Genomic DNA, 27595 nt, shown 5'->3' with positions numbered 1-27595 from the left:
TAGAACTATTGCCCTTCCAAGTTGGACAGAGTAGGTCTGGGCAGTAAAAAAAAAATCCTTGTTGACAGGTTACCTTCAGCTAGAAGACAAGGGAAGCAGTTGGCTTCTTTAGTATTTTATTAATTTCTTGGGTGAATTCTCTTTGCTGAAATTAGAACTGAATTGTCTACTGACCTGACCACCCCTGGGGCTACTGGGTGACGGAATAGTTAGTAAGACTAGTGTTCCGCTGCTTTCACGACCTTACTTCCCAGAGAACTGGGCTATGAAGGCACAGGCACTATAGTTGAGAGGTGGGGAAGGGCAGAAATAAAGTCCTTAAGACTCCATGGTATTTTCAATGGTAGGCAAGTCCCTAGCAGACAAGAGGGTTTATTGGGCAAAGCGTGAGGATAGGGAGGCAATTACACCACTGTGAAGGTGAAAAAGCTGGAAAGATGGAAACATGTAGAAATCAGGATGAGAGATGTCAAAGACAAATTTACCATCCTCACAGTTTTGCTTCAATCAGATCTGTCCACTAAGTAGTAAACCCACTGATCACTCCAATGGGGCCCATCAGAACTCTACTGGAATAGAATATTTCCATGGGAGTGGGGAAGGGGGCGGGGGGAGAGAGCTGATACAAAGACTTCGAAGTGATTTACTCCTATCTTATCTAGATGTCTGTTGAGTGCTTCTTTAAGTGGTTTGAGACAATCCTCGGTCTTAAAACCAATGAAAATGAGTTGAAAGCTAAAAACACTCACCTATTTTGCTGAGGAACTGGTTGGATTAATTAGGTTCTCTATCTGTCATTTCTAGTTCAGGTGTATTTGATTTTTTTTTTAAACCAAGCTACATTTTAATAAATGAGCAGTTAACAGTATGAGACCAGCAAGCTGCCATAAACTCCTTGTAATTTCTTTGGTTCTTTGGAATGTTCTTTTACTATGTGCGTGCATGCTCAGTTGTAAATGACTCTTTGCAACCCCGTTGACTGTAGTCTCCTTGTCTCTTCTGTCCATGGAATTTTCCAGGCAAGAATACTGGAGTGCGTTGCCATTTCCTCCTCCAGGGGATCCTCCTGACCCAGGAATCTAACCCGTGTCTCCAGCCTTGGCAGGCAGATTCTTTACCACTGAACCAGCTGTGAAACGGAAGCCCCGATTTCCTGGACAGAATGTGCTTTAAGTCTTCAAAAAAAAAGAAAAAGGAAAAAACCAGAAAATAGCTAAGGACTTAAATATTTTTCTTCCTTCCTCTTCGTGTTCAATCTTGTTCTCAAAGCAAATTTTTGTAAGTTTTTTTTTTTTAATTATTAACTTTACATCTTAATCTTTGTGATGACAGAGATTTTGGTATGTTTTGTCCACTTGTTATCCCTAGTGCCTAGAGTTGAGAAGACACTCAGTAATTACACTTTGAATGAATCAGTGAATGAACACAAGAATTATATAAGTAAATACCACTTTAGTACCAATAGATAAAGAGTGCTAAGCTAAGATCACACTGTAGGTCTAGGGTACAGATGTCAAGCTACAACTTTGAGCAGTATGATAAGGACACTCTAAAAGATGCTATGAAGGCACTGGGACTTCCCCCGTGGGCCAGTTGGGCCAGTGGCTAAGGCTCCATGCTCTCAAGGCAGGAAGCCTGGGTTCAAGCCCTGGTTGTTGAACTAGATCCCACATGAAACAACTAATAGAATGAAGGCACCTTGTTGGTGTTTTTTAGTTGCTAAGTACTGTCTGACTCTTTTGCGATCCCATGGACTGTAGCCTGCCAGGCTTCCCCATCTGTGGGATTTTCTAGGCACAAATACTGGAGTGGGTTACCATTTCCTACTCCAAGGGATCTTCCTGACCCAGGGATAGAACCAGTGTGTCCTGCATTGGCAGGTGGATTCTTTACCACTGAGCCACCAGGGAAGCCCATGAAAGCACTTCAGTTCAGTTCAGTTCAGTCGCTCAGTTGTGTCTGACTCTTTGCAACCCCATGAACCGCAGCACACCAGGCCTCCCTGTTCATCAGCAACTCCTGGAGTTTACCCAAACTCATGTCCATTGAGTCAGTGATGCCATCAACCATCTCATCCTCTGTCATCTCCTTCTCCTCCTGCCCCTAATCCCTCCCAGCATCAGGGTCTTCGCATCAGGTGGCCAAAGGATTGGAGTTTCAGCTACAACATCAGTCCTTCCAATGAACACTCAGGACTGATTTCCTTCAGGATGGACTGGTTGGATCTCCTTGCAGTCCAAGGGACTGTCAAGAGTCTTCTCTAACACCATAGTTCAAAAGCATCAAATCTTCTGCGCTCAGCTTTCTTTATAGTCCAACTCTCACATCCACACTTAGTGGAGTTTTAAAATCACTAATTTTAAATAAAAGAATATCTATGGAAACACTTCAAAATGTTGATATTATATAAATATAAGATTAATACAATTTTACACATGTATGACTTGCAATCGTATTGGTTTTTTAAAAATTTGGAATCAATTTTTATGACTGGTCACCATACCTTGACCAAAGGTGCCAAATGACATTTTTGAGTCTGTGTTAAAAATGTGACATTCCCACAAATGTCTAGCAATCTAAAATGCTTTCTAAAGAGGCAGAAGGTCAGTCAATGTGATAACCTAAAGGGAGACTTCTGCTTCTTGAGACCACTGAGTGGGAAATCAACAGGGGCAGGGGCTGCTGCTGCTGCTGTTAAGTCGCTTCAGTCATGTCCAACTCTGTGCGACCCCATGGACTGCAGCCTACCAGGCTCCTCTGTCCATGGGATTTTCCAGGCAAGAGTACTGGAGTGGGTTGCCATTGCCTTCTCCGGGTGCAGAGGCAGTCTCATTAAAATGTCTGGGATGTGCCATTTGGCCATTTGCAGGAATTCAGCAATCCAAGTGAGAGCTGCGTAAGTAAAAAATGTGAAGTCCTCACAAGAAAGTCTCATTTGAATGCTTTGCTCATTGGGAAAGGGAGAACTCCCTAGAATTGTCCAACATCCACAACAAAACACAGCTTACTAAATTCCCATCACCTGGCAAGAGGAGACTCTGCTGAGCTATCTACAGATTTTCTAGGTGTAAAACAGAAGTGAAAAAAAAAGGTCATCAGATAGGTAGGTGGATTGGCTGTGATCACTACAAAGAGACTTGAAATACCTGGGGAAAGCAAAATTGTCTAGAGATAAAGATGGCCTGGTTTGTGTGTCTCTAATTTCAATGATTCTTTTAAAAAATTTAAATACATTCATTAAATGTGGATAAATCCTTGAAACCTGCCGTATCCGGTCCTCGAAGAGCCAAACGCTTCAGATGGGGACAGCTGTGGGGTGAATGAGTTGCTCTAAGCTTTGGGGCTGCTTCCAACTTCGCTATTTGCTCATGCCCTACAGGTCAAGGAAAGAAGTGATGTAATGCACTTAGCTGGGCCATTTTAATTACAATGGAATGGAGTGGGGGCGGAGCTACAGGCGGTGACAAGTTTGGCGCATGACTTGCCTAGGGATGCAGGAAACAAAAACACGGACAACCATTGGCTGCGTCCACTTCCGACCTGTCTCTAGCTCCAAGTCTGGAAGCTTGAAACACATTTCTTGGGAAGAGAGGTGGCGCCAGCTTACAGAGCGTCGACCATAAACACACACACACACACGGCGCGCGCGCACTCACGCCCCACGGAGGCTAGCAGCGTCCTCGCTGCTGGGATGGGCGTGGGGCCGAGTGCTCGCCACCAGGTCCCCAGAAGGTTCGCCCGAAGCCAGCTGCAGCGGCCTGGTTCGGCGCGCAGGGCCCGCGGAGGACGCGCGTCCGCGGAAGCTGGTGTCGCCGGGGCTCGCTCCTAGCGAGCCGCGCTGTCGTCATTCATTCGCAGTGTCTGGAGCGTCCTTCTCGCCGAGAGCTGGGCTTCGCCGAGGGTGCGAGCGTCCCCCAGGCGGAGTGTCCACGCGCCGTGCCCTGGAGGGCTCTGAGCGGCTGGAGACGCAGGCGGCCGGGACCCTGGGTGGGCGCTGCGGGAGCAGCCGCACCCCAGCCCAGCTCCGCCCGACCCGCGGGGCAGGATCAGCTCGAGTCGCCCGCAGCCCTGCCAGCTGCCGAGCCGGATCCCGGGGCTGAGCCACACCACTTCCTCCTCCTCCCGCTCTCCTTCCCCTCCTCTCGCTCCTCCCGCTGCCGTGGGCCCCGACCCGGCGGCGGAGCCAAGGGCCCGGGAGTCTGCGGCGCCGCGGAGAGGATGCTGCTCGCGGCGCCCGAGTCCTCGCCGTCCTCCCCGGCCGCCCGCGGGCGCTTCGTTGTGGCCCGGGCCCCGCGGGCCGCCCCCTGGTGAAGTCGTTCCCCGCCGCCGCACCTAGCTGGCGGGCAGGCGGGCGGGCGCGCGTGTGCCCGGGGCCGCGCGCCGGTGGGTGCCAGACCCGACCCGCCGCCCCTTTGTAAGTGAGCCCGCGGCGCCAGGGAACATGTGGGTGAACCCCGAAGAGGTGCTGCTGGCCAACGCGCTGTGGATCACCGAGAGAGCCAACCCTTACTTCATCCTGCAGCGGAGGAAGGGGCACTCTGGCGATGGAGGCGGCGGCGGCGGACTGGCCGGTAAGGACCTACGGCCGGTCCCTGCGGGTGGGGGGCCAGGAGCGCTGCGGGCACCCGAGACGCCGCCCTGTCTCTAGGGGCTGGGCCGCCTGCCCCGCTTTGCAGCGTGGAAAACATCAGGAGTCGTCATATTCAGACCGAATGAGGTGCTTTTATTTGCTAACCCTGTCGGGCGACGCGGCCCTTCGTGTACCGGGCGCCCCGTAAGTGGGTGATGTTGACCATAATGGAGATGAGACAGTCTGGGTTGAGGGCAGCATCAGTACTTAGGAACTGAATGCTGTACTTCCCGTATGGGCAATAGAGGTGAAGGACAGTTAATTTTTGCTTCATTCTCTTTACTGGTAATGGCAGGATCAGGTATAAAATGCTCTTTTGTTTCCAGGGAAGCAATCAGTAAAGAGCTGGTGTGGTCATTTCCAATGTTAGTTATGACTGAAGAGAAAAGGAAAAAAGGAATATTGTTGTTGCACGTAATTAGGCATAACAAAGCAAGTTATCTGGTTATAAAATAATTAGAAGTGTAACTGCATTTTAACTGTTTTAACTCAATCACTTCTCCAAACCCCTTCACGAGGTATTTTATTTTGTGACTAGTACTAAAACCATGCCATCTCATTCCACTTTGTAAAACCAGACCCCCCCTACCCCCTATCCCAAGACGTATCAGAAAGGTCTTCCTTTACTAACTAGTTTGGGTGGCGGGAGAGGACAGATAATCTTGAACTCATACTGTACTCGAGAAATCGGATCCTTCCCTCTGTTGGTTAGAATGAACAGAATAGGGATATTTTTAACAATGAAAAAGTTAGCAGAAGAAACAGTGATTGCAGAAAAGAGATGAACCTTGATCTCTTCAGAGTTCGGAATACATCCCCCACTTGGAGCTTGTAAATTGTTGCTTTCCAAAATGCCTTGCTGTAAACTAAAAATTCTTGACGTAGTATGTATTTAGTTGTGATTCTAATGTATGAACTGGTTTTCTCAAGATTGGACCGTAGCTACTGGTTTGAAAGATCTTGCTAGTGTATCAGATCACCTCTAGGTAATCTGATTTTTCTGCACTTTTTCTGCTATGAAGAAGGGAATCTGCAGAGCTCCAGATTGTGTTCCAGAAATTCTGACTAGTGTCCTAGAATCAGAATTTTCCAGTTCATTTTGTAGAACTTGTTTAACTATATGTATTAATACAAAACTTGCATATTTAATATTGGTATCAGCCCAGATTGTCCTTTAAGTCTAAAGCAGCAATGTAGAGTAGATAGTTTATTGTATTAACAACATTTCCAGCCTGGAGATAACCCTTCTCATACAATGAACTACTGAGTATTTAATTTCTAGTCAGTTGCAATAGGTTATAAAAAATAAGATGCAAAGCCTTCCTTTTCTTGAAGAGTTTGTTTTTGATGTGGACCATTTGAAAAGTCTTTATTGGATTTGTTACAGTATTGTTTTTGTTTTATGTTTTGGTGTTTTGGCCTCAAGGCTTGTGGGGTCTTAGCTCCCCTATCAAGGATAGGGAGGCAAAGTCCTAATCATTGGGCCACCAGGGAAGTCTCTAAATCTTTTTCTAGTTAACGTTTTTATTGTGTTCCCACTAACTCTTGGAGCTACAATTAACTGCAGTCCACTTGGATTCTCATCATTGATGACTTATAACAGATAGATAAACTTACCTTCTTAATTGAGAAATTATACCTGTTAACAGTTATTGCTAGAATAATTGAAATAATTGAAATCAGTAAAAATAGTCCTGTCAATAAAGGTTATTTTCAACCAACACAGGAAAAATGTTTCCCCAGATAAATTGGTGCCACATCAAATGTAGCAAGGACAGTTTAGAAATCCTTGTATAATGCATAGTATTCCATTTCTAACCGTGGGCTCATTCATTCATTTAACTCACCGTATCATTTAAAACATTGGTTAGTCACTTCTGAAGTACCAGTGTCATGAAGCTCACCGCCTATTGGGAGAAGACAGATGCTGAGAAAATTATCCTATAAATTAATATAAAATCGCCACTGTCTCAGCAGAAAACTATCTAACTTAGTTCAAACGAAGAGAGTTTAGTGAAAAGGCAACTTAGATGGAGGCAGGGTTACCAGAACCAGTGAAAGGCACAGAGAAGGTGGCAGGAATGATACTGCTGGAGACCAAGTGAACCCAACCCAGGCAGGAACAGTTTGGGCCTCCAGAGAAGCTGCCACCGCTAAGAACAGAGACCCCAGCAAAAAGGGGGTGTGGAGGACATGCCCAGCTTCTGTCTTCTCCCTGCCTCCAAGTTTCTGCCATTGCCTCTCATCTGTGAGACCCAATAGAAACTGGCTGGATGGGCTGTTCTGGTGATCTAGTATCTAGGACTCTGCTACTGCTACTGCTAAGTCGCTTCAGTCGTGTCCGACTCTGTGCGACCCCATAGACGGCAGCCCACCAGGCTCCGCCGTCCCTGGGATTCTCCAGGCAAGAATACTGGAGTGGGTTGCCATTTCCTTCTCCAGTACATGAAAGGGAAAGTGGAAGTAAAGTCGCTCAGTCGTGTCCGACTCTTAGCGACCCCATGGACTGTAGCCTACCAGGCTCCTCTGTCCATGGGATTTTCTAGGCAAGAGTACTAGAGTGGGGTGCCATTGCCTTCTCCATCTAGGACTCAGCTTCCCAGGAATGGATCTGGGAGATAGGTGCAAACTGAGAATGACCAGCACTGAAGTCCAAGGAGAGGAATACCATGTTAGTTATCCCTTTCCTGGTGGGAGTGGGAGGAGGGAAAGGTTTCCTGTAGAAATGACTCTGGAGCTGAGAACTGAAGAAAGAAAATCAGCCTGTGAGGAGATGAAGGAAGAGCAAGTGTTGCGTATCAGTTATCGGAGATTTTCTGGAAGATCTCAGGACCCTTTCGTAATGTGCATTATCTGGACCAGTGCTGATCAAATGCATGATGGATGAGTAGGCAGCCTGAACTAGTCAGAAGTGCTCAGTGGTCCAGGGTACTTGGTAAGATGTTAGCACCAAAGCTATAAAAAACAATGGGCCACAGTGAGGATACTCCCCTTCCCCCTTAAGAGTATTCTCTTTTTGATTCCAAACAATATGCATAGGTATTGACATAATGAGTTTTTTTTTTTTAGATTGTAGATGCATTTGATTTATTAATCCCCTTTAACTGAAATTTCATACACATATATGCACAAAATAGAGATGCAGAGTGCAATGACTTATCACAAGTAACACCTTGTAACCAACACCAGTTTAAAAAAATGGAGCGTTGCAGTGCCTCAGAATTCCCCCACGTGGCCTTCTCCCAATCACTGCTCATCATCAAGTTAAAAAACAACCAAACAAAAACCCTATCTTGATTATTTTTGGTAAACACTTCTTCCTTTTTCTTTATGGTTTTTGTGACAAAGAGCCTATCTCTAAATACAATATTTTGGTTTTGCTTGTCTTTTTTGATCAAGGAATGAATAGCATCATGGGTTATGTATTGACATGTGTCTAGATCCTTTGGGACTGGAATTCATTTCCCCATGCTATGTGGAAAACTGTTAGCCGAAATTATCAACTGTTCTGTTGGAGGACCTTGGATGGTTATTTGGGGTCTGTGGATAAGGTGGCCATTGTCATTCTGCTACACAACAGGCCAGTTAACCAAGAGATGAAGTGTTGAGGCAAGGAAAACAACTTTATTCAGAAATGTGGCTGACAGACAAGATGGCAGACTAATGTCTCAAGATAAACATCTTGTTGGGATCTGGAATCCAGTTCTTTTATAGGACAGAGAAGGGGAGAAGTTGAGGAAGTAAAGACTATTATCTTGCAAGTATCTCCTGGCATGGCCAACCTCAGGGAGTTGATGTGTTAAATCTCTTTAGGCAGAGCCACAGGGCTCCCTGAAGCAGGTCGTTATGTATGATTATAATAACAAAAGCAATGAAAAGCAAAGGTTATAGTCAAAGAGACAGATCCATCGTGGAGTCCTAAATGGCTCTTCCTTGGAGCAATTTTTGTGTTTTTTGGTGCCTGTGGACATGCACCCAGGGGAGGAATTGTTAGCTTGTAGGTTACTGCCTCGTCAGCTTTAATGGATAATACCAAACTGTTTTCCAAAGTAGTTGTACCAGCATGCTCCCACCCACAGCAAATGGGAATTTCCCTTGCTCCTTATCCTTGCCAACATTGTCAGTCTTTGTAATTTTAGCCTCTCTGGTGGTTTTGCAGCAGTGTCACATTGTGGAGTTAATTTGTTTTTTCCTTACTGATGAGATTGAGCACCTTCTCATTTTGTGACAGGACTGTTGAAGTCTCTTGACCACTTTGCACCTGGGTTATTTGGGTTTTTTTCTTACTGATTTGTAGGTATTTTAAAATATATTCTGAATATGAGCTCATTGTTGGCTGTACATGTGGCACAGTCTTCATTCAGTTGCTTGCCTATTCACCCTTAAGGATGAAAAGATGTTCTGAATTTTAAAAAACCAAGTCCTTATTAGAGTCTTTTTTTCTTTATGGTTAGTGTTTTATTGTGTCCTGTTCAGTAAGTCTTTTCTTACTCTGAGGTTATAAACATAGACTTCTATATTATCTTCTAGAAACTTTTCAGGTTTTTTTTGTTTTTTCTTTTCTGGTTGTACCGCGTGGCATGGGGAACTTCCCCAGCCAGGACTCAAACCTGCAGCCCTTGCAGCGGAAGCACACAGCACAGAGTTTTAACGAGTGGACAACTAGGGAAGTCCAAAACTTTTCAGTTTTAATCCCTCAATTTTTATTTACCCTCCGATTTATTCACTGGGAATTAATTTTTGCATACTGTATGAGATAGGGTTAAAGTTTTAATTTAAAAAGTATTTACGGACATCCAGATGCCGCAGCATGATTTACTGCTGAGTCCATTCTGTTCTCATTCCGTTCTTACAAGATAGCCCCTGTGGGGCTACCGTGTTCGTAAATCAAGTGCTCCAGTATGTTTGGGCTCTCCAGTCCATTTCTTTTGTTTGTTTGTTTGTTTGTTTTTCATTTCTTTTGTTTGTGAGAATATTTTTGCACCAATAGCACACTGCAGTTTTATAACAGGAGTTTATATTCATTAGCCAAGTCCTCTTATCTTGTTCTTTAAGAGTTTCTTGGCTATTCTCTTTTACATTTACAGAACATTTTGGAATCAGCTACTAAGTTCCACCAAACCAGAACAGCAGCAACAACAAAAACTTACACTGTTGTGATCTTGATTGAGAATGCATTGTTGATAAATAAATGGGCAAAATTAATATCTTTATAATGTTGAATCTTCTGGTCCATGAACATGGTATTTTCCTCTATTTATTTAGATCTTTCAAAGAGATTTCATAGTTTTCTCTAAAGGTCTTTCACATTTTGTATTAGATTTGTTACTAGATATTTTTTACTCTGCTATATATTGTTTCAAAATTTTTTTTCTAAGTTCTTTGCTAACCTATAGAAATATATAGAAATATATTTTAATTGACTTTGTATCCAGAACCTAGCTAATTTATGAAATTAATTCTAGTTTTATATATATATATATGTATGTATGTATGTATGTATGTATGTATGTATATATGTATGTAGGAAATGGCAACCCACTTCAGTATTCTTGCCTCGAAAATCCCATGGACAGGAGAGCCTAGTGGGCTAGTCCATGGGTTTGCCAAGAGTTGGATATGACTGAGCGACTAAGCACACGTGCATATATATATTCTTTTCAGATTATTTTCCCTTATAGATTATTACAAGATATTGAGTATTGTTCCCTGTGTTAAACAGCAGATCCTTGTCGAGTATTTATTTTATATGTAGTAGTGTGTATGTGTTAATCCCAAACTGCCCCCTGCCTTTCCCTTTAGTAACCGTAAGTATGTTTTTCCTGTGAGTCTATTTCTGCTTTGTAAGTTCATTTGTGTGTTTTTTTGTGTCATTATTTGTGATATTTTTTTTTCTCTGTCTTCACATAGTATGATAACCTGTACATACATCCATGTTGCTGCAATTGAAGTTATTTCATTCTTTTTTGTGGTTTAGTAATATTCCATTGTGTATATATATCACATCTTGTTTATTCATTCATCTGTCAGAGGATATTTAGGTTGCGTCCATGTTTTGGCTATTGTAAATAGTGCTGCAGTGAGCACTGGGCTGCATGTATCTTTTCAAATGATAGTTTTCTCTGGATATATGCCCAAGAGTGGGATTGCTGGATCATATGGTAGCTCTTTATTTATTTAAAGATTCTCTGTATTGTTCTTCATAATTGCTACATCATTTTTTCTTTTTGTTCAAAGGGAGTTCTTATCCTTAGTTTGCCAAAAGTTTTTAATTATATGTGGATGCTGAATTGTTTCAAATGTTTTTCTATATATATTAAGGTAATCATTTGATTTTTCTCTTTTATTCTGTTGGTGTGTTGACTTATTAACTTATTTTCAGGTGTTAAATCAAACGTATACATAAAATAATCCAACATGGCTATGATGTTATTTTCTATATGTTCATTAATATCACTTGCTAATCTTTTATTTACAACTTTTGCATCCTAATAAATTAGTAGAATAATCCTATAATTTTTCTAACATCCTTTTCAAATTTTGGTATCAATTATACTGACCTTAAAAGGAAGTTGTGGAGTTCTGGAAGAGTTTGTGTGATAGTAGTATTATTTTGCCTTGACATGTTTGGCAAAATTCACAGGTGAGGTTGTCTGGCCTTGAAGTGTCCTTTGTGGATTTGTTGAATATTATTACAGCATTCAGGTGTTGAAAATTTTTTCTTTTACTATTAATTTTATGAGTTTATTTCTTAAATAATTTTTCATCCTAGATCTTCAAATATATTGGCATAAGTTTGTTAAAGATGTTCTCATATTTTTAATGTTTGTAGGATGTACAGTAATAGCCTCCTTTTTTATTCTTGATATTGGTTATTTGTGCCTTCTTTCTTAATCTTTCTAGGAATTTATCAATTTTGTCTTTCTGTAAAGAATCAACTTCTAGGCCTGTTGATCTTTTTTGTTTACATTTATTTTTTACTTTATTAATATCTGCCGTTTATTATCTTCTTCTTTCTGATTCCTTTGGGTATATATTGTTATTTTTCTAGTTTTTGAGAATGATATTAGTTCATTGATATTCAGTCTTATTTTCTAATATATACATTTTAGATAATCTTCCTTCTAAGCATGGCTTTACCTGCACTGACTTCAGTGCTTTGAAATTTAGTAAGATTTGTTTTATTCCCTGCTGGTGGTCAATTTTTGTAAATGTTACATGTTGTGCTTAAGAAGAATAATGTGTCCTGCAGTTGCTGGATAATTGCTCTATTTATTCATTTGGCCAGCTTTGCTGCTTGTGTTCAGGCTTCCCTGGTGGCTCAGCTGGTAAAGAATCCGCCTGCAGTGTGTGAGACGTGGGTTTGATCCCTGGGTGGGAAGATGTCTACACTCCAGTATTCTGGCCTGGAGAATTCCATGGACTGTATAGTCCATGGGATCTCAGAGTTGGACATGACTGAGCTGCTTGTGTTCAGTTCGTCTACTGTAATTATGGTTTTAGATTATTTGTCTTTGTAGTATGCTTCCAATTTTTGCTTTTTATGTTTTAAGACTTTATCTTTAGGACTGTATACATTTATAATTGTATATTTCTGGTGGCTTGAACATTTTCTCATTAGAGGGTGTTTGTCTATATCTCCAGAATTGGTTTTTGCTTTATCATTATAGTTAATGAGAGATTGATTTGGCTAATGTTTGTATGGTTATCTTTTTCATATTTTTACTTTCAGCCTTTCCAAAGCCATTTATTTTAGATGTCTTTTGTAAGTAGTAGATGTTGATTTCTTTTTCTTAATCCAGTTTGAAAATCTTCACCTTAATTGGATTATTTAGTCAATGTACTAATACATGTGACTTGGGTTTAAATTTATCATCTTATTTCAGTGCAGTCACTCAGTCTTGTCTAACTCTTTGTGACCCTGTGGACTGCAGCACGCCAGGCCTCCCTGTCCATCACCAACTCCCAGAGTATGCTCAAACTCTTGTCCATTGAGTTGGTGATGCCATCCAACCATCTCATCCTCTGTCCTCCTCTTCAATCTTTCCCAGCATCAGGGTCTTTTCAAATGAGTCAGTTCTTTGCATCAGGTGCTTCAGCATCAGTCCTTGCAATGAATATTCAGGGCTGATCTCCTTTAGGATGGACTAGTTGGATCTCCTTGCTGTCCAAAGGGACTCTCAAGATCTTCTCCAGCAGCACAGTTCAAAAGCATCAATTCTTTGGTGCTCAGCTTTCTTTATAGTCCCACTCTCACATCCATACATGACTACTGGAGAAACCATAGCTTTGACTAGATGGACCTTTGTTGGTAAATAATGTCTCTGCTTTTTAATAAGCTGTCTAGGTTGGTCATAACTTTTCTTCCAAGGAGTAAGCATCTTAATTTCATGGCTGCGGTCACCATCTGGACTGATTAAATGCTTTCTATTTTTTCTGTCTGTGCAGTGTCCTTTTTTGCCTTCCTTCCTTGCCTTTGGTAGAATATGGGTTTTTGTTTTGTTCTTTTTAAAAATTATTTATTGATTTGACTCCATCTGGCGGCATGTGAACTCTTAGTTGGGGCATGTGTGATCTAGTTCCTTGACCAGGGATTGAACCCAGGTCCTCTGCATTGGGAGCATGGGGTCTTAGCCACTGGACCACCAGGGAAGTCCCATTTTGTTTTGTTTTATATATTTTTTAATGCTTACATTTTTAAGCCTCTGTTAGAAGTTTTATATTCACTTCTCTATTATTTTAGTGGTTACTATGGAGATTATAATGCATTCTTGACTTACTATATATTGTTAACTGGTATTTTCATCTTATTAAATATTTTTTAAAATTGACATTCTTAATCTTTTCCTAGATAATGCAAGGACTTTGACTTCTTTAACTTGATTTAGCCCCCTATTGCGCAATTTATATGCCATTGTTGTGAATTATTTTATTTTTTATATATTTTCAACACAAGAACATATTGTTACTACTACTTTTTAAAGTCTGTATTCAGTTAGGCTTCTGCATATGTTTACCATTTTTGTTGTTCTTTCCTTTTTTCTGTATTTTTTTTGGGAATCATTTTTATGCTGCCTGAAAAACATCCTTTACTCTTTCCCTTAGTGAGAGTCTACTGGTGACAGATTTTCTCAGTTTTTTTTTTATAGCTGAAAATATATTCATTATACTTTCATTCTTAAAGTACATTTCTGGTTTGAATGGTTGGCGGTTAATTCTTTAAAACTTGGTTAAAATACTATTCCATTGTCTTCGGATTTGTCTTTTCTTTTTCTGGAAAAGTAAACTGTAACTCTGATGATTGCTTCTTTGTAAGAATATATCTTTTTCTCCAACTGCTTTTATAGTTTTCTCTTTGACCTTGGTTTTCTATAGTTTTGATAGGATCCAGCTATTTGCTGATTTTTAAAACACACTGCATAAGGTGGTAGGACTTCTTTGATCTGTCGTTGTTAGCTTTGTAAACTTCATCCACTGCCTCTTCAATATTGCTTTCCCCCTGTTATCTTAGTCTTTCTTTCTGGAACTCCGATTACATGTATGTTGGACATCATTGTATCCTCTATGTCTGTTACCTTGTGAATTTTACTTGGTTCATTTTGGTTATTTTCTTCTGATCTATGTTCCAATTCACTGTCTATTTAACTGTATTTAATCTGTTAAGCCTACCCATTCATTAAAGTTTCTGTGAACTGCAGTATCTTGAGCCCATGTAGGTCTGTTCTATTGTCTATCATTTCTTCTAGTTTTCATTTGTGCTGTTATGCCTAGTTACTTTTCATTATGTATTGGACATTGTACTGTTACTTTGCAGAAGTAATCTGAAATAGAAGATGGTGTAAGAGAGAACTTTTTTCTTCCAGTTGCAAACCAAAATAACTATTTTTAGGTGTTGCTGTATTTCAAAAGTGAACTCTAGCCTGGGAAGTTTTGCCTACTTAACATATGCGTTTATGATTAGGTTGTAGATCTCTAAGGTCTCAACCCAAAGAGAGCATCATTACTTCCCCAACTTTTTGCTGGTGCTGATAGCTTTCCTTGTCTTTGCAGTCTCTAATTCTGCTAAAAAGTGAAAGTGAAAGTGTTAGTCTCTCAGTCATGTCCAACTCTGCAATCCCATGGATTGTAGCCCGTCAGGCTCCCCTGTCATGGAATTCTCCAGGCAAGAACACTGGAGTGGGTAGCCATGCCCTTCTCCAGGGCATCTTCCTGACCCAGGGGTTGAACCTGAGTCTCCCGCATTGCAGGTGGATTCTTTACCATCTGAGTCACCAGGGAAGCCACTAAATTCTGCTAAAAGCGCATCCAGACTCTCAGGCACTCAGAAGGCCCTTTGGGAAGAAGCAAATAATTGCGCCTCCCACCACCCCCAACAAGTCGGGTTCTTGTCTCTGAGCTACTTTCCCGGGTGAAGTAATTTGTCTCTTTTCAATTCTTTGATATTTTAAAGTATATTTTTGTCCCATTTGTATAGCTGTCCTCACAGTAGTGGGTTGTCATGCGAATTATCTTGTCCACCATTGTAAAGTGGTCCTACTGTTATCTCCATTTTATAGAAAAGGAAAGAAAGTTAAGGCATTAAGAAACTGAGTGACTTGCCATGAGTCACACAGCCAAGTGGGGGCCTATTTATGTCTGAATCTTTCTTTAAGAGACTAACTATAGTGATACAGGTTAACTTTATTTTCTTCATTGTCCCCCTTGAGAATCTAGTAAAAGTGATTGACTCTACCTTCAGAAAAATGAAAACACTGAAAAATTTTACATGCAGTTTTAGGAGCTTCATGGATCCCAGGTGAATTAGAATATAGGTGCTTCACGTTGGAGGACGTTACCAAGAGATTGAGACAGTTTCTCATTACCCCAAACCAAACATGTGATATTCTCAATTTCTCATTACCCAAAATCAAAAGCTGTTCTATCAGAAATGTGTTGAGTACTGATCGTGTTTCCAGGGCTGAACTTTATAAAGCTACAAGAGAAAGAAAAGGCAAGTTTTCTTGCTGAGCCATTACTAACCTCGTGATCAAACTGGGATGAACAGATTCGGGAGAGCTAAAAACATAGGCACGGGGGTGATACGGGTGCAGACTCAGGCTGTATCCGAATGTTTTGATCTGAGATTAGCACTAGACTGTCTGGGAATTGGACTTTCTGCATCACAGGGAGATCATCACAACTAGGGAAACACCATTTGATAAAGGAAGGCAATTAAGAAGCAGTAAACATAGAATCTGCCTGCAACACAGGAGACCCAGGTTTGATCTTTGGGTCGGGAAGATCCCCTGGAGAAGGGAGTGGTAACTCACTCCAGTATTCTTGGAGTGAGAATTCTATGGTCTGAGGAGGCTGGCAGACTACAGTCCATGGGGCCACCAAGAGTCTGACACTACTGAGCGACCAACACGTTCACGTTCAAACATAGAAAAAGCTCCCCCTTTCCTGCCTAAAGGTAGGAAATAAATTTTCTGTTTGCTAGAAATAGACTCTTATCCACCCAGAGCCAGCACCAGAGGACTCTGCAAATAAACCTTGTTGAACTAACACTTATCCTCCTAGTTAAAGAGTATGCGAGAGGAGTTAGCCCAGGCCCAAGGAGCAGGGGCTGCATGGGCACAGAAGGGCCGAGAGGAGTTACTCCACATTCAAGGTCGGGAGGGGCCGTCGTGAGTAGATACCCCTTGTCCAAGGTAAGGAGCAACAGCTGCACTTTGCTGGAGCAGCCGTGAAGAAATACCCCATGTCCAAGGTAAGAGAAACCCAAGTAAGACGATAAGTGTTGCGAGAGGGCATCAGAGGGCAGACACACTGAAACTAAAATTACAGAAAACTAGCTAATCTGATCACACAGACCACAGCCTTGTCTATCTCAATGAAACTAAGCCATGCCGTTTGGGGCCACCCAAGACGGATGGGTCATGGTGGAGAGGTCTGACAGAATGTGGTCCACTGGAGAAGGGCATGGTAAATCACTTCAGTATTCTTGCCTTGACAACCCCATGAACAGTATGAAAAGGCAAAAAGATAGGACACTGAAAGATGAACTCCCCAGGTCAGTAAGTGCCCAATATGCTACTGGAGATCAGTGGAGAAGTAACTCCAGAAAGAATGATGAGATGGAGCCAAAGCAAAAACGATACCCAGCTGTGGATGTGACTGGTGATAGGTGCAAAGTCCGATGCTATAAAGAGCAATATTGCATAGGAACCTGGAATGTTAGGTCCATGAATCAAGGCAAATTGGAAGTGGTCAAACAGGAGATGGCAAGAGTGAATGTCGACATTCTAGGACTCAGCGAACTAAGATGGACTGGAATGGGTGAATTTAACTCAGATGACCATTATATCTACTACTGTGGGCAAGAATCCCTTAGAAGAAATGGAGTAGCCATCATGGTCAACAAAAGAGTCCAAAAGGCAGTACTTGGATGCAATCTCAAAAACGATAGAATGATCTCTGTTCGTTGCCAAGGTAAACCATTCAATATCACAGTAATCCAAGTCTATGCCCCGACCAGTAATGCCGAAGAAGCTGAAGTTGAATGGTTCTATGAAGACCTATAAGACCTTCTAGAACTAACACCCAAAAAAGATGTCCTTTTCATTAAAGGGGACTGGAATGCAAAAGTAGGAAGTCAAGAAACACCTGGCGTAACAGGCAAATTTGGCCTTGGAGTACAGAATGAAGCAGGGCAAAGGCTAATAGAGTTTTGCCAAGAGAACACACTGGTAATAGCAAACACCCTCTTCCAACAACACAAGGGAAGACTCTACACGTGGACGTCACCAGATGGTCAACACCAAAATCAGATTGATTATATTCTTTGCAGCCAAAGATGGAGAAGCTCTATACAGTCAGCAAAAACAAGACTGGGAGCAGACTGTGGCTCAGATCATGAACTGCTTATTGCCAAATTCAGACTTAAATTGAAGAAAGTAGGGAAAACCACTAGTCCATTCAGGTATGACCTAGATCAAATCCCTTATGAGTGTACAGTAGAAGTGACAAATAGATTTAAGGGACTAGATCTGATAGAGTGCCTGATGAACTATGGACAGAGGTTCGTGACATTGTACAGGAGACAGGGATCAAGACCATCCCCATGGAAAAGAAATGCAAAAAAGCAAAATGGCTGTCTGAGGAGGCCTTACAGATAGCTGGGAAGAGAAGAGAAGTGAAAAGCAAAGGAGAAAAGGAAAGATATTCCCATCTGAATGCAGAGTTCCAAAGAATAGCAAGGAGAGATAAGAAAGCCTTCCTCAGCGATCAATGCAAAGAAATAGAGGAAAACAACAGATTGGGAAAGACTAGAGATCTCTTCAAGAAAATTAGAGATACCAAAGGAAAATTTCATGCAAATATAGGCTCGATAAATGACGGAATGGTATGGACCTAACAGAAGCAGAAGATATTAAGAAGAGGTGGCAAGAATACACAGAAGAACTGTACAAAAAAGATCTTCACGACCCAGATAATCACGATGGTGTGATCACTCACCTAGAGCCAGACATCCTGGAATGTGAAGTCAAGTGGGCGTTAGAAAGCATCACTACGAACAAAGCTAGTGGAGGTGATGGAATTCCAGTTGAGCTATTTCAAATCCTGAAAGATGATGCTGTGAAAGTGCTGCACTCGATATGCCAGCAAATTTGGAAAACTCAGCAGTGGCCACAGGACTGGAAGAGGTCAGTTTTCATTCCAATCCCAAAGAAAGGCAATGCCAAAGAATGCTCAAACTACCACACAGTTGCACTCATCTCACATGCTAGTAAAGTAACGCTCAAAATTCTCCAAGCCAGGCTTCAGCAATACGTGAACCGTGAACTTCCAGATGTTCAAGCTGGTTTTAGAAAAGGCAGAGGAACCAGAGATCAAATTGCCAACATCCGCTGGATCATCGAAAAGGCAAGAGAGTTCCAGAAAAACATCTATTTCTGCTTTATTGACTATGCCAAAGCCTTTGACTGTGTGGATCACAATAAACTGTGGAAAATTCTGAAAGAGATGGGAATACCAGACCATCTGACCTGTCTCTTGAGAAACCTGTATGCAGGTCAGGAAGCAACAGTTAGAACTGGACACGGAACAACAGACTGGTTCCAAATAGGAAAAGGAGTCCGTCAAGGCTGTATATTGTCACCCTGCTTATTTAACTTATATGCAGAGTACATCATGAGAAATGCTGGGCTGGAAGAAACACAAGCTGCAATCAAGATTGTCGGGAGAAATATCAATAACCTCAGCTATGCGGATGACACCACCCTTATGGCAGAAAGTGAAGAAGAACTGAAGAGCCTCTTGGTGAAAGTGAAAGAGGAGAGTGAAAAAGTTGGCTTAAAGCTCAACGTTCAGAAAACTAAGATCATGGCATCTGGTCCCATCACTCCATGGGAAATAGATGAGGAAACAGTGGAAACAGTGTTAGACTTTATTTTTTTGGGCTCCAAAATCACTGCTGATGGTGATTGCAGGCATGAAATTAAAAGACGCTTACTCCTTGGAAGGAAGGTTATGGCCAACCTAGATAGCATATTTAAAAGCAGAGACATTACTTTGCCAACAAAGGTCCGTCTAGTCAAGGCTATAGTTTTTCCAGTGGTCATGTATGGATGTGAGAGTTGGACTGTGAAGAAAGCTGAGCGCCGCAGAATTGATGCTTTTGAACTGTGGTGTTGGAGAAGACTCTTGAGAGTCCCTTGGACTGCAAGGAGATCCAATCAATCCATCCTAAAGGAGATCAATCGTGGGTGTTCATTGGAAGGACTGATGTTGAAGCTGAAACTCCAATACTTTGGCCACCTCATGCGAAGAGTTGACTCATTGGAAAAGACCCTGATGCTGGGAAGGATTGGGGGCGGGAGGAGAAGGGGACGACAGAGGATGAGATGGTTGGATGGCATCACCAACTAGATGGACATGGGTTTGGGTGGACTCTGGGAATTGATGATGGACAGAGAGGCCTGACGTGCTGCAATTCATGGGGTCGCAAAGAGTCAGACACGACTGAGCAACTGAACTGAACTGAACTGAGTGGAGTTATGCCCCTAGTTCAAATCCCTTTGTCTTGCCAATTCTTCACAAATGTATTGTTTCTTTGTCTAAAAGGTATAAGAGCTTCCTCCTGTGGCCACATCTTTGAATCTTCATTCTTTTGTGTAGATTCTCATGTACACGTACAAATTAAATACAGTTTACGTGGTTTTCCTCTCTTAGTCTGTCAGCTTTAATTTTTAGACCCAGACAGGGACTAAAAGAGGGTGGAGGAAAACTTCCTCGCTAGTCAAAAAACTCACAGTAGTGAAGGAGAGATAACAAAGAAAATGTTCTAGAAGCCCTCACTAGTTAACGGGTGCTTATTTTTAGGGTAAACATACTCATCGTGCCAATTTGTAAGTATTAGCAAAGTTGCTCCTTGTTGCACTTAGCAATTAACATTTTTCCTTGTAGTTAATTATATATAAAAGGCACTAAAGTGTGTTGGTGCCTCATGGAGCCTGATGGAACTGTGTGTTGGGGTGGGAAGTGGTCTATAGCTATATAGGCAGTGGCTCAGTCACTTACTTAATAAGCAAGTGCTGCTGGTGAGAAAAGCATGGTTAGACAAAAGCAGATGTTGCTTGCTTGTCCCATGAATTCCTCCCCCTCTGCTTATCACTTCAAGAGAATTTTGTCCAAGAACGACTTAGTCACCCGTTCCAGTTTGTCTTGAGACTTTACCTTTTTCTACAAAGCAGCTGTTAGAACGAATACATGTGATGTGTATAGGATTTGAGATGGCTTTTGACATCTTCTGGGTGTTTGTAAATGGATCTCCAAAAGTAAGGAAGAGAAATGTACTCCAAGCTTCCTTTCAGAAATTTGAGAGAATGAGGCTGACTTCCTTTTTTAGGGATATTGCGATTATTTTCTTCTTTGGCATCATCACACACAGAGGTATGTGTGTGTGTACGTGTGTGTTCCATTGTATCTGACTCTTTTGTGACCCCGTGGACTGTAGCCGGCCTGGCTTCTCTGTCCATGGGATTCTCCAGGCAAGAATACTGGAATGGGTTGCCGTTTCCTCCTCCAGGGGCAGGGATCCAGCGCACATCTCCTGCACTGGCAGGTGAATTCTTTACCACTGAGCCACCAGGGAAGCCCCATGTGCAGAGGGGACTCATTTTATTATTTACATTTTTAATTGGGGTATGTTTGATTTACAATGTTGCATTTCTGCTGTAGAGCAAATTGAATTAGTTTTTAGATTATTTTCCCATATAGATCATTACCGAGTATTGAGTTAGAGTTCCCTGTGCTATCCACAGGTCCTTTTTAGTTATCTATTTTATATATTGTTGTTGTTGTTCAGTCGCTAAGTCATGCTCGACTCTTTGTGACTCCGTGGACTACAGCACCGCAAGCTTCCCTGTCCTTCACTATCTCCCGGAATTTGCTTAACTCATGTCCATTGAGTTGGTGATGCCATCCAACCCCCTCATCTTCTGTTGCCCTCTTTTCCTGCCCTCAGTCTTTCCCACATCAGGGTCTTTTCCAGTGAGACAGCTCTTTGCATCAGGTGGCCAAAGTGGTGGAGCTTCAGCATCAGTCCTTCTAATGAATATTCAGGGTTTATTTCCTTTAGGATTGACTGGTTTGATCTCCTTGCTATCCAAGGGACTCTCAAGAGTCTTCACACAGTTTCGAAAGCATCAATCCTTAGGTGCTCATCCTTCTTAATCGTTCAACTCTCACATCCATACATGACTACTAGAAAAACCATAGCTTTAACTATAAGGACCTTTGTTGGCAAAGAGATGTCTTTGCTTTTTAATATGCTGTCTAGGTTTGTCATAGCTTTCCTTCGAAGGAGCAAACCTCTTTTAATTTCATAGCTGTAGTCACCATATGAAGTGATTTTGGAGTCCAAGAAAATAAAATCTGTCACTGCTTCCACTTTTTCCCCATCTATTTGCCGTGAAGTGATGGGACAGGTTGCCATGATCGCAGGTTTTTGAATGTTGAGTTTTAAGCCAGCTTTTTCACTCTCTTCTTTCACATCAAGAGGCTCTTTAGTTCCTCTTTGCTTTATGCCATTAGAGTGGTATCATTTACATATCTGGGATTATTGATAGTACTACAGGCAGTCTTGATTCCAGCTCATAATTCATCCAGCCCGCTATTTCACATGATGTACTCTGCATAGATGTAAAACAAATAGAGTGGCGATATACAGCTTGCTGTACTCCTTTCCCAATTTGGAACCAGTCTGTTGTTTCATGTCCAGTTCTTCTTTGGCATACAGGTTTCTCAGGAGATAGGTAAGGTAGTCTGGTATTCCCATCTCTAAGAATTTTCCATAGTTGGTTGTGATCTAGGCAAAGGCTTTAGCGTAGTCAATGAAGCAGAAGTAGATGTTTTACTGGAATTCCCTTGCTTTTTCTATGATCCAGTGGATGTTGGCAGTTTGATCTCTGGTTTCTCTGCTTTTTCTAAATCCAGCTTGTATATCTGAATGTTCTCAGTTCATGTACTGTTAAAGCCTAGCTTGAAGGATTTTGAGCATTACTTTGCTAGCGTGTGAGATGAGTGCAACTATGCAGCCATTTGAATATTCTTTGGCATTGCCTTTACTTTGGATTGGAATGAAAACTGATTTTTTCCAGCCACTGCTGAATTTTCCAAATTTGCTGACATATTGAGTGCAGCACTTTGGCAGCAGCATCTTTTAGGATTTGAAATAGCTTAGCTGAAATTTCGTCACTTCACTAGCTTTGTTCATAGTAATGCTTTTGAAGGCCCACTTGGCTTCATGCTTAAGGTTGTCTAGCTCTAGGTGAGTGGCCACACTATTGTGGTTATCCAGATCATTAAAACCTTTTTTGTGTAGTTCTTGTATGTATTCTTGCCACCTCTTTTTAATCTATTCTGCTTCTATTAGGTCCTTGCTGTTTCTGTCCTTTATCGTGTTCATCTTTGCATGAAATATTCCCTTGGTATCTCCAATTTTCTTGAAGAGATCTCTAGTCTTTCCCATTCTATTGTTTTCCTCTATCTCTTTGCATTATTCACTTAAGAAGGCTTTCTTATTTCTCCTTGCTATTCTCTGGAACTCTGCATTCAGTTGGGTATATCTTTCTCTTTCTCTTTTGCCTTTCACGTCTCTGTTTTTCACAGCTATTTGTAAGCCCTCCTCAGACAACTACTTTGCCTTCTTGCCTGTCTTTTTTTTGGGGGTGGTTTTGATCACTGCCTCCTGTACAATGTTATGAACCTCTGTCCATAGTTCTTCAGGCATGTAGTGTTTATATGTCAATCCTGATCTTTCAATTTATTCCTCCCCCTCCCTTCTGCACTCTCCCCCACCCTGTAACTATAGAATTGTTTTCTACATCTGTAACTCTGTTTCTGTTTTGTAAATAAGTTCACTTGTACCATTTTTATAGATTCTACATGTAAGTTCTATCCTATGATATTTGTCCTTCTTTGCCTCACTTCACTCAGTGTGACAGTCTGTAGGTGAGGGCACTGTGGCGCTGCAGCCTGATAGTTGAGAGTCATGTTTTATTCGGTGGGAATTTTTAGGACTTCAAACCTGGGAGGCGGTATCTCTCAACCCAAAGAGAATAGCTTAGAGTGGCTAAGCAGAAAGCCAGATTATATAGAAGTTTTGCAACAAGGGGCAGATATCTGAAGGTCAAAAAAGTATGGTTAATTAAAAGAAAACCAGATATCTCAAGTTAAGGCATTTAGGGCTTTTCTTTGCATAGGAAGATGCATGAGTTTGGTCTCACTGCAGTCTTTCCTTTGATCTGCACCTCAGCTATCTGGGGCCAGTTTCCTGTGTTTTCACATCCTGAGTTCCCTCAGGGCTCACCTTAGGAAGTGGACTCAGTCTGATGGCTGCTAAATGTTAGGTTTTTCCAGTAGTCATGTATGGATGTGAGAATTGGACCATAAAGAGAGCTGAGTGCTGAGGAATTGATGCTTTTGAACTGTGGAGAAGATTCTTGAGTCCCTTGGACTGCAAGGGGATCAAACCAGTCCATCCTAAAGGAAATCAGTCCTGAATATTCATTGGAAGGACTGATGCTGAAGTTGAAACTGCAATACTTTGGCCAACTGATGCGAAGAACTGACTCATTGGGAAAGACCCTGATGCTGGGAAAGATTGAAGGCAGGAGAAGGGGACGAAGAGTCGGACACGACCAAGTGACTGAACTGAACTGGTTTTTATTATTTCCTTCAGGAGTTCCCTCAGGGCTCAGCAGCTCACCATCTGTGGTTGTGGCAGGTGCAGTTGCTGATGACTGTGACATCCTTGTTTGCTGTTAAGGCAGGAAATACTCCATTTCTCAGGATCCACACTTTGAAGAGATCAGGTTTTAGATAGTGGAATGCTTCTCAGGCTTGCACACAAAAATGTGTTTTGCAGTTTTGTCCAAGTCAGGAATTTGTAGTTTGGGACTGGGCAGGCAGTAATGCTGCCGGCTGTGGTGGGTACCACTTCGTGGTCTGGGTCTGGGTCTCAGAGACTGAAGCCCAGGGGAGCTTCCTGGCACCCTGAGAACATGGAATGCCATGGGCAAATGGAGAATCCCCCAAGCCTGCTCTTCTTACCTTTTCTTCTGTGTTCTCTGCTCCCTCCCTGGGCTCTAGTCTTTTTCAGCCCTTCCCTTCAGTAAGCACACATCCGGATTCAAAACTGGATTCAAATCCCAGCCCCATCTGTTACCAAGTGATGTGATTCAGGAAGTGTCTCTTCCTTTCTGATTTCCGTATATAATATACTTAAACACCTTTCAGCACTGATGGTGACGATACTGTGACATAAGTTACATAGAATGCAGGAAACACAAGGAGCTCTTCATAGATAATGGCCCATCATTGTTCTCCCCTTGCTGATGATCTCAGTTAGGTGTTAGGGGGCCACTGGCTCTGAGTAATTCACACTGATGTGTGAGCAACCCATGTCCTGCAGTTAACAGAGAAGTTGAGTAGGCCTGCCGTGCCGTAGTCCATGGAGTCGCAAAGAATCGGACTCGACTGAGCAACTGAACAACAATAAAGCAAACGATTATCTGTCCAATATTTAAGCAACTTAAAAACATTAAGTCAATATTCACGCTTTTGGGTGAAGGGAGTTTTTGATCAGCAACTTTAAATCATTCTACCTACATGCCTTTCTCCCTCCCTCCCTTCCTTCCTGGGGATGTAAATTTTAAAAGCTCAGCCAGGAAACACAGACCTCTGTCTCCTGGCATCAGTGACTCTGACTGGCAAACTGGAACCACTAGGAAGAGGATAAAGGTTGGAAGCAAGGGAGTGGCCACCTTTTCTATGTATCTCTCTCTCTCTGTCTCTCTCTCTCTATATATATACACACACACATATATATTAAAATTTTTTTTTTAATTAAAAAAAATTCTGTATATAAAGATATGTGGTTAATTAGTCATTCAGAGATTTGTAGTTGAGAAATATCCTCACTTAGTAGTTGGTTTAACCAGAGAACCTATGAAGAAATCATTGACCCACTTTCCCTGTTGCTTAGGAGAAGGCAATGGCACCCCACTCCAGTACTCTTGCCTGGAAAATCCCATGGACGGAGGGGCCTAGTAGGCTGCAGTCCATGGGGTCGCTAAGAGTCGGACACGACTGAGCGACTTCACTTTCCCTTTTCACTTTCATACATTGGAGAAGGAAATGGTAACCCACTCCAGTGTTCTTGCCTGGAGAATCCCAGGGATGAGGGAGCCTGGTGGGCTGCCGTCTATGGGGTCGCACAGAGTCGGACACGACTGAAGTGATCTAGCAGTAGCCCTGTTGCTTGCTTTCTCTTTCCTGTCAGGCGATGAGTTCAGAGGACAGGCCAGTCATTTTTCAAGTCATCCTGCAATTGCCTCTGGCTTCTTGTTTGCTCCAAATGGCATTTCACAATGTGCTGTTGATTACCTATGCTTGCTTTCAGGGAGCCAGTGTTCTCTGGCTGTGGGATCCAATCAAGAGATCCATTAAGGTCCTCCTAACTCTCCAAAGGAAATCAGGATTGTAAACTGATTGGGATGAATCAAGTCTTCTTCTTAGTTTCTGTTTGAGACAAGGAGAGGTGAATAGCTATCCAGCCCCTCTGAGGTGAGGTCTGTAAAGTGCATGCATGCCCACCTTCCAGCTCCATTATTCTAGGCTTGCTGGGCAAGTATTTGCTAGAGGGAAGGTCAAGCAGGTGAAGGACAGGGGAGTCTGGCATGCTGCAGTCTGTGAGGTCACAGAGTCAGACACAATTTAGCAGCTGAGCAACAAGATCAAGTGGAACATTAAGGATTTGATCTCTGTTTACACTCTAAACGGAAAATATGAACTGTTTGTTTATCTCAGTTTGTTTAATACCAGGAAACTCTATATTTCAATAATACAAATGGATTTTTAAAATCGTTATATTAACCTAGGAACCAAGGCAGTCTCTCTAATAAAAGTAAGCAAATCTTCACAGATTTATTTTTGGACTCTATAACTAAAGCTTTTAAAGAAGAAATCATTTAATTACTTTTTTTTTTACACCATTGGTATTTTATAATATTTGCATATCCATTACTATCAATATAATGAATAATGTAAAGCACATTATTTCTAAAAGCGTCTTTTTAATAATATTCAAATTTATGTGGTCTAAAAGCTAATTTTCAAAGTCATTGTTATTGTGGTCCTATTGTTCAATTAATGCTTGATTGTCTGTATTTTCTATTCTTTTTACAATTAGCATAGAGTATAAAGGCAGAGGAGCTAACATTTGCTGAAATTCTCCTGTGGCTCAAGCATTCTTACTTGAGGAGACCCTGCTAGTAACAGACAGAGCTTGTATTTGTACTTACGTTTGACTGCATTTGGAAAGAAGAAAGGATGAAAAGGCAGATAAAAAGGAGAGAGGAAGACGAAACTGTAATGCACACTTTTGATGCCAAAAGCTCAACTTCTCCATGCACTGGTGCCGAATCCAATCTGAGAGACGGAGTTTTGGGTGAAGTAGAAAAGGGTAGCTTTATTGCCTTGCCTGGAAGAGGAGGCCACAGTGGGGTAAATACACTCAAAATCCCATGTACCAGCTTAGAGACGATAGTGAGAATTTCACAGTAATTGTTCAGAGGGAGCTATCAGCTCGTGGAGATTCTTCTAATGGGTTGGTGGTGAGGTAGGTAGGAGGCAGCATCATCAGCATTCAGGTCCATCTGGCCTGGGGTCTGCCTGCTTGCCGGCAGCATACCATTGTTATCCCCCACTTCTCCCACCTGAGAGGGGTTTTAGTGTCTTCAAAATAGCTCAAAGATATTGTTATCAGTTTAGATTGATTAGGAACCAGGACCTTGCCCCAAGGTTGCACCGTTGTTTCTCTTGACTGTTTGTTTCTCCCTGGCTTGGATCCCCTCCTTACCCTCAGAGAAGGTCACAGAGGCCAAGTGAAGGCTGTTTCCTATAGTCAAAGAAATGGAGGGCATAGAAAGTCTCTGGGCCTAGGAACCTCACAGGACCCGGTGTCACTTTGGAAAGCTAAAGGAAACCAAAGCAAAGTCAGTCTCAGTCTTAGAAAAGCAACCTTGAGCTTGGAAATGAAGGGAAGCGGCAATGCCAGGTATTGTCACTGGATAGTGGTTGTCATGGTTACAGCTAACTGACTGTATGCCGGGAGGAAACCTGAAAACTCTTTCTGAATTTTCCTAAAATAGATCTTCAAACTTTCTCTATATCCAACCTTCCAGTGAAGCTGTCTTTGGGACCATGATATGGAGCCATTCCAATTTATACAATTGAGAGGGCATTGAACCTTTGGGTGGAGGGCCAGGGACAGAAATACGCCTGTGTGTATGAATACTCCACAAAGAAAACCAGTCTCCATGTTTATTGTGTGGGAGGTCAACCTCAAAAGGATTATGGTTGCCAAAGGAGGAAAAATATATATTTGACATACAGTATTGATTTTTATTAATGTAATTT

The 27595-nt window shown here is 42.0% G+C and overlaps 1 protein-coding gene across 1 annotated transcript in view; it reads left to right on the top strand.

Annotated features, from left to right (window-relative positions):
* Positions 1 to 3648: 3648 nt before the first annotated feature.
* TBC1D9 (TBC1 domain family member 9) overlaps positions 3649 to 27595 on the top strand; it is a 122661-nt gene continuing 98714 nt past the window's right edge. The window contains exon 1 of the mRNA XM_081540677.1: positions 3649 to 4571. Within this exon, the coding sequence (XP_081396803.1) occupies positions 4442 to 4571 (130 nt within the window). The 5' untranslated portion in view covers positions 3649 to 4441. The remainder of the gene's footprint in view (positions 4572 to 27595) is intronic.

Source organism: Giraffa tippelskirchi, chromosome 11 (assembly GCF_054371585.1).
Source record: "Giraffa tippelskirchi isolate mGirTip1 chromosome 11, T2T-mGirTip1v1.2.pri, whole genome shotgun sequence".
Lineage (NCBI taxonomy): Eukaryota > Metazoa > Chordata > Mammalia > Artiodactyla > Giraffidae > Giraffa > Giraffa tippelskirchi.
The sequence above is the reverse complement of the archived record's forward strand: the minus strand, read 5'-3'. Positions and strand labels throughout refer to the sequence as shown.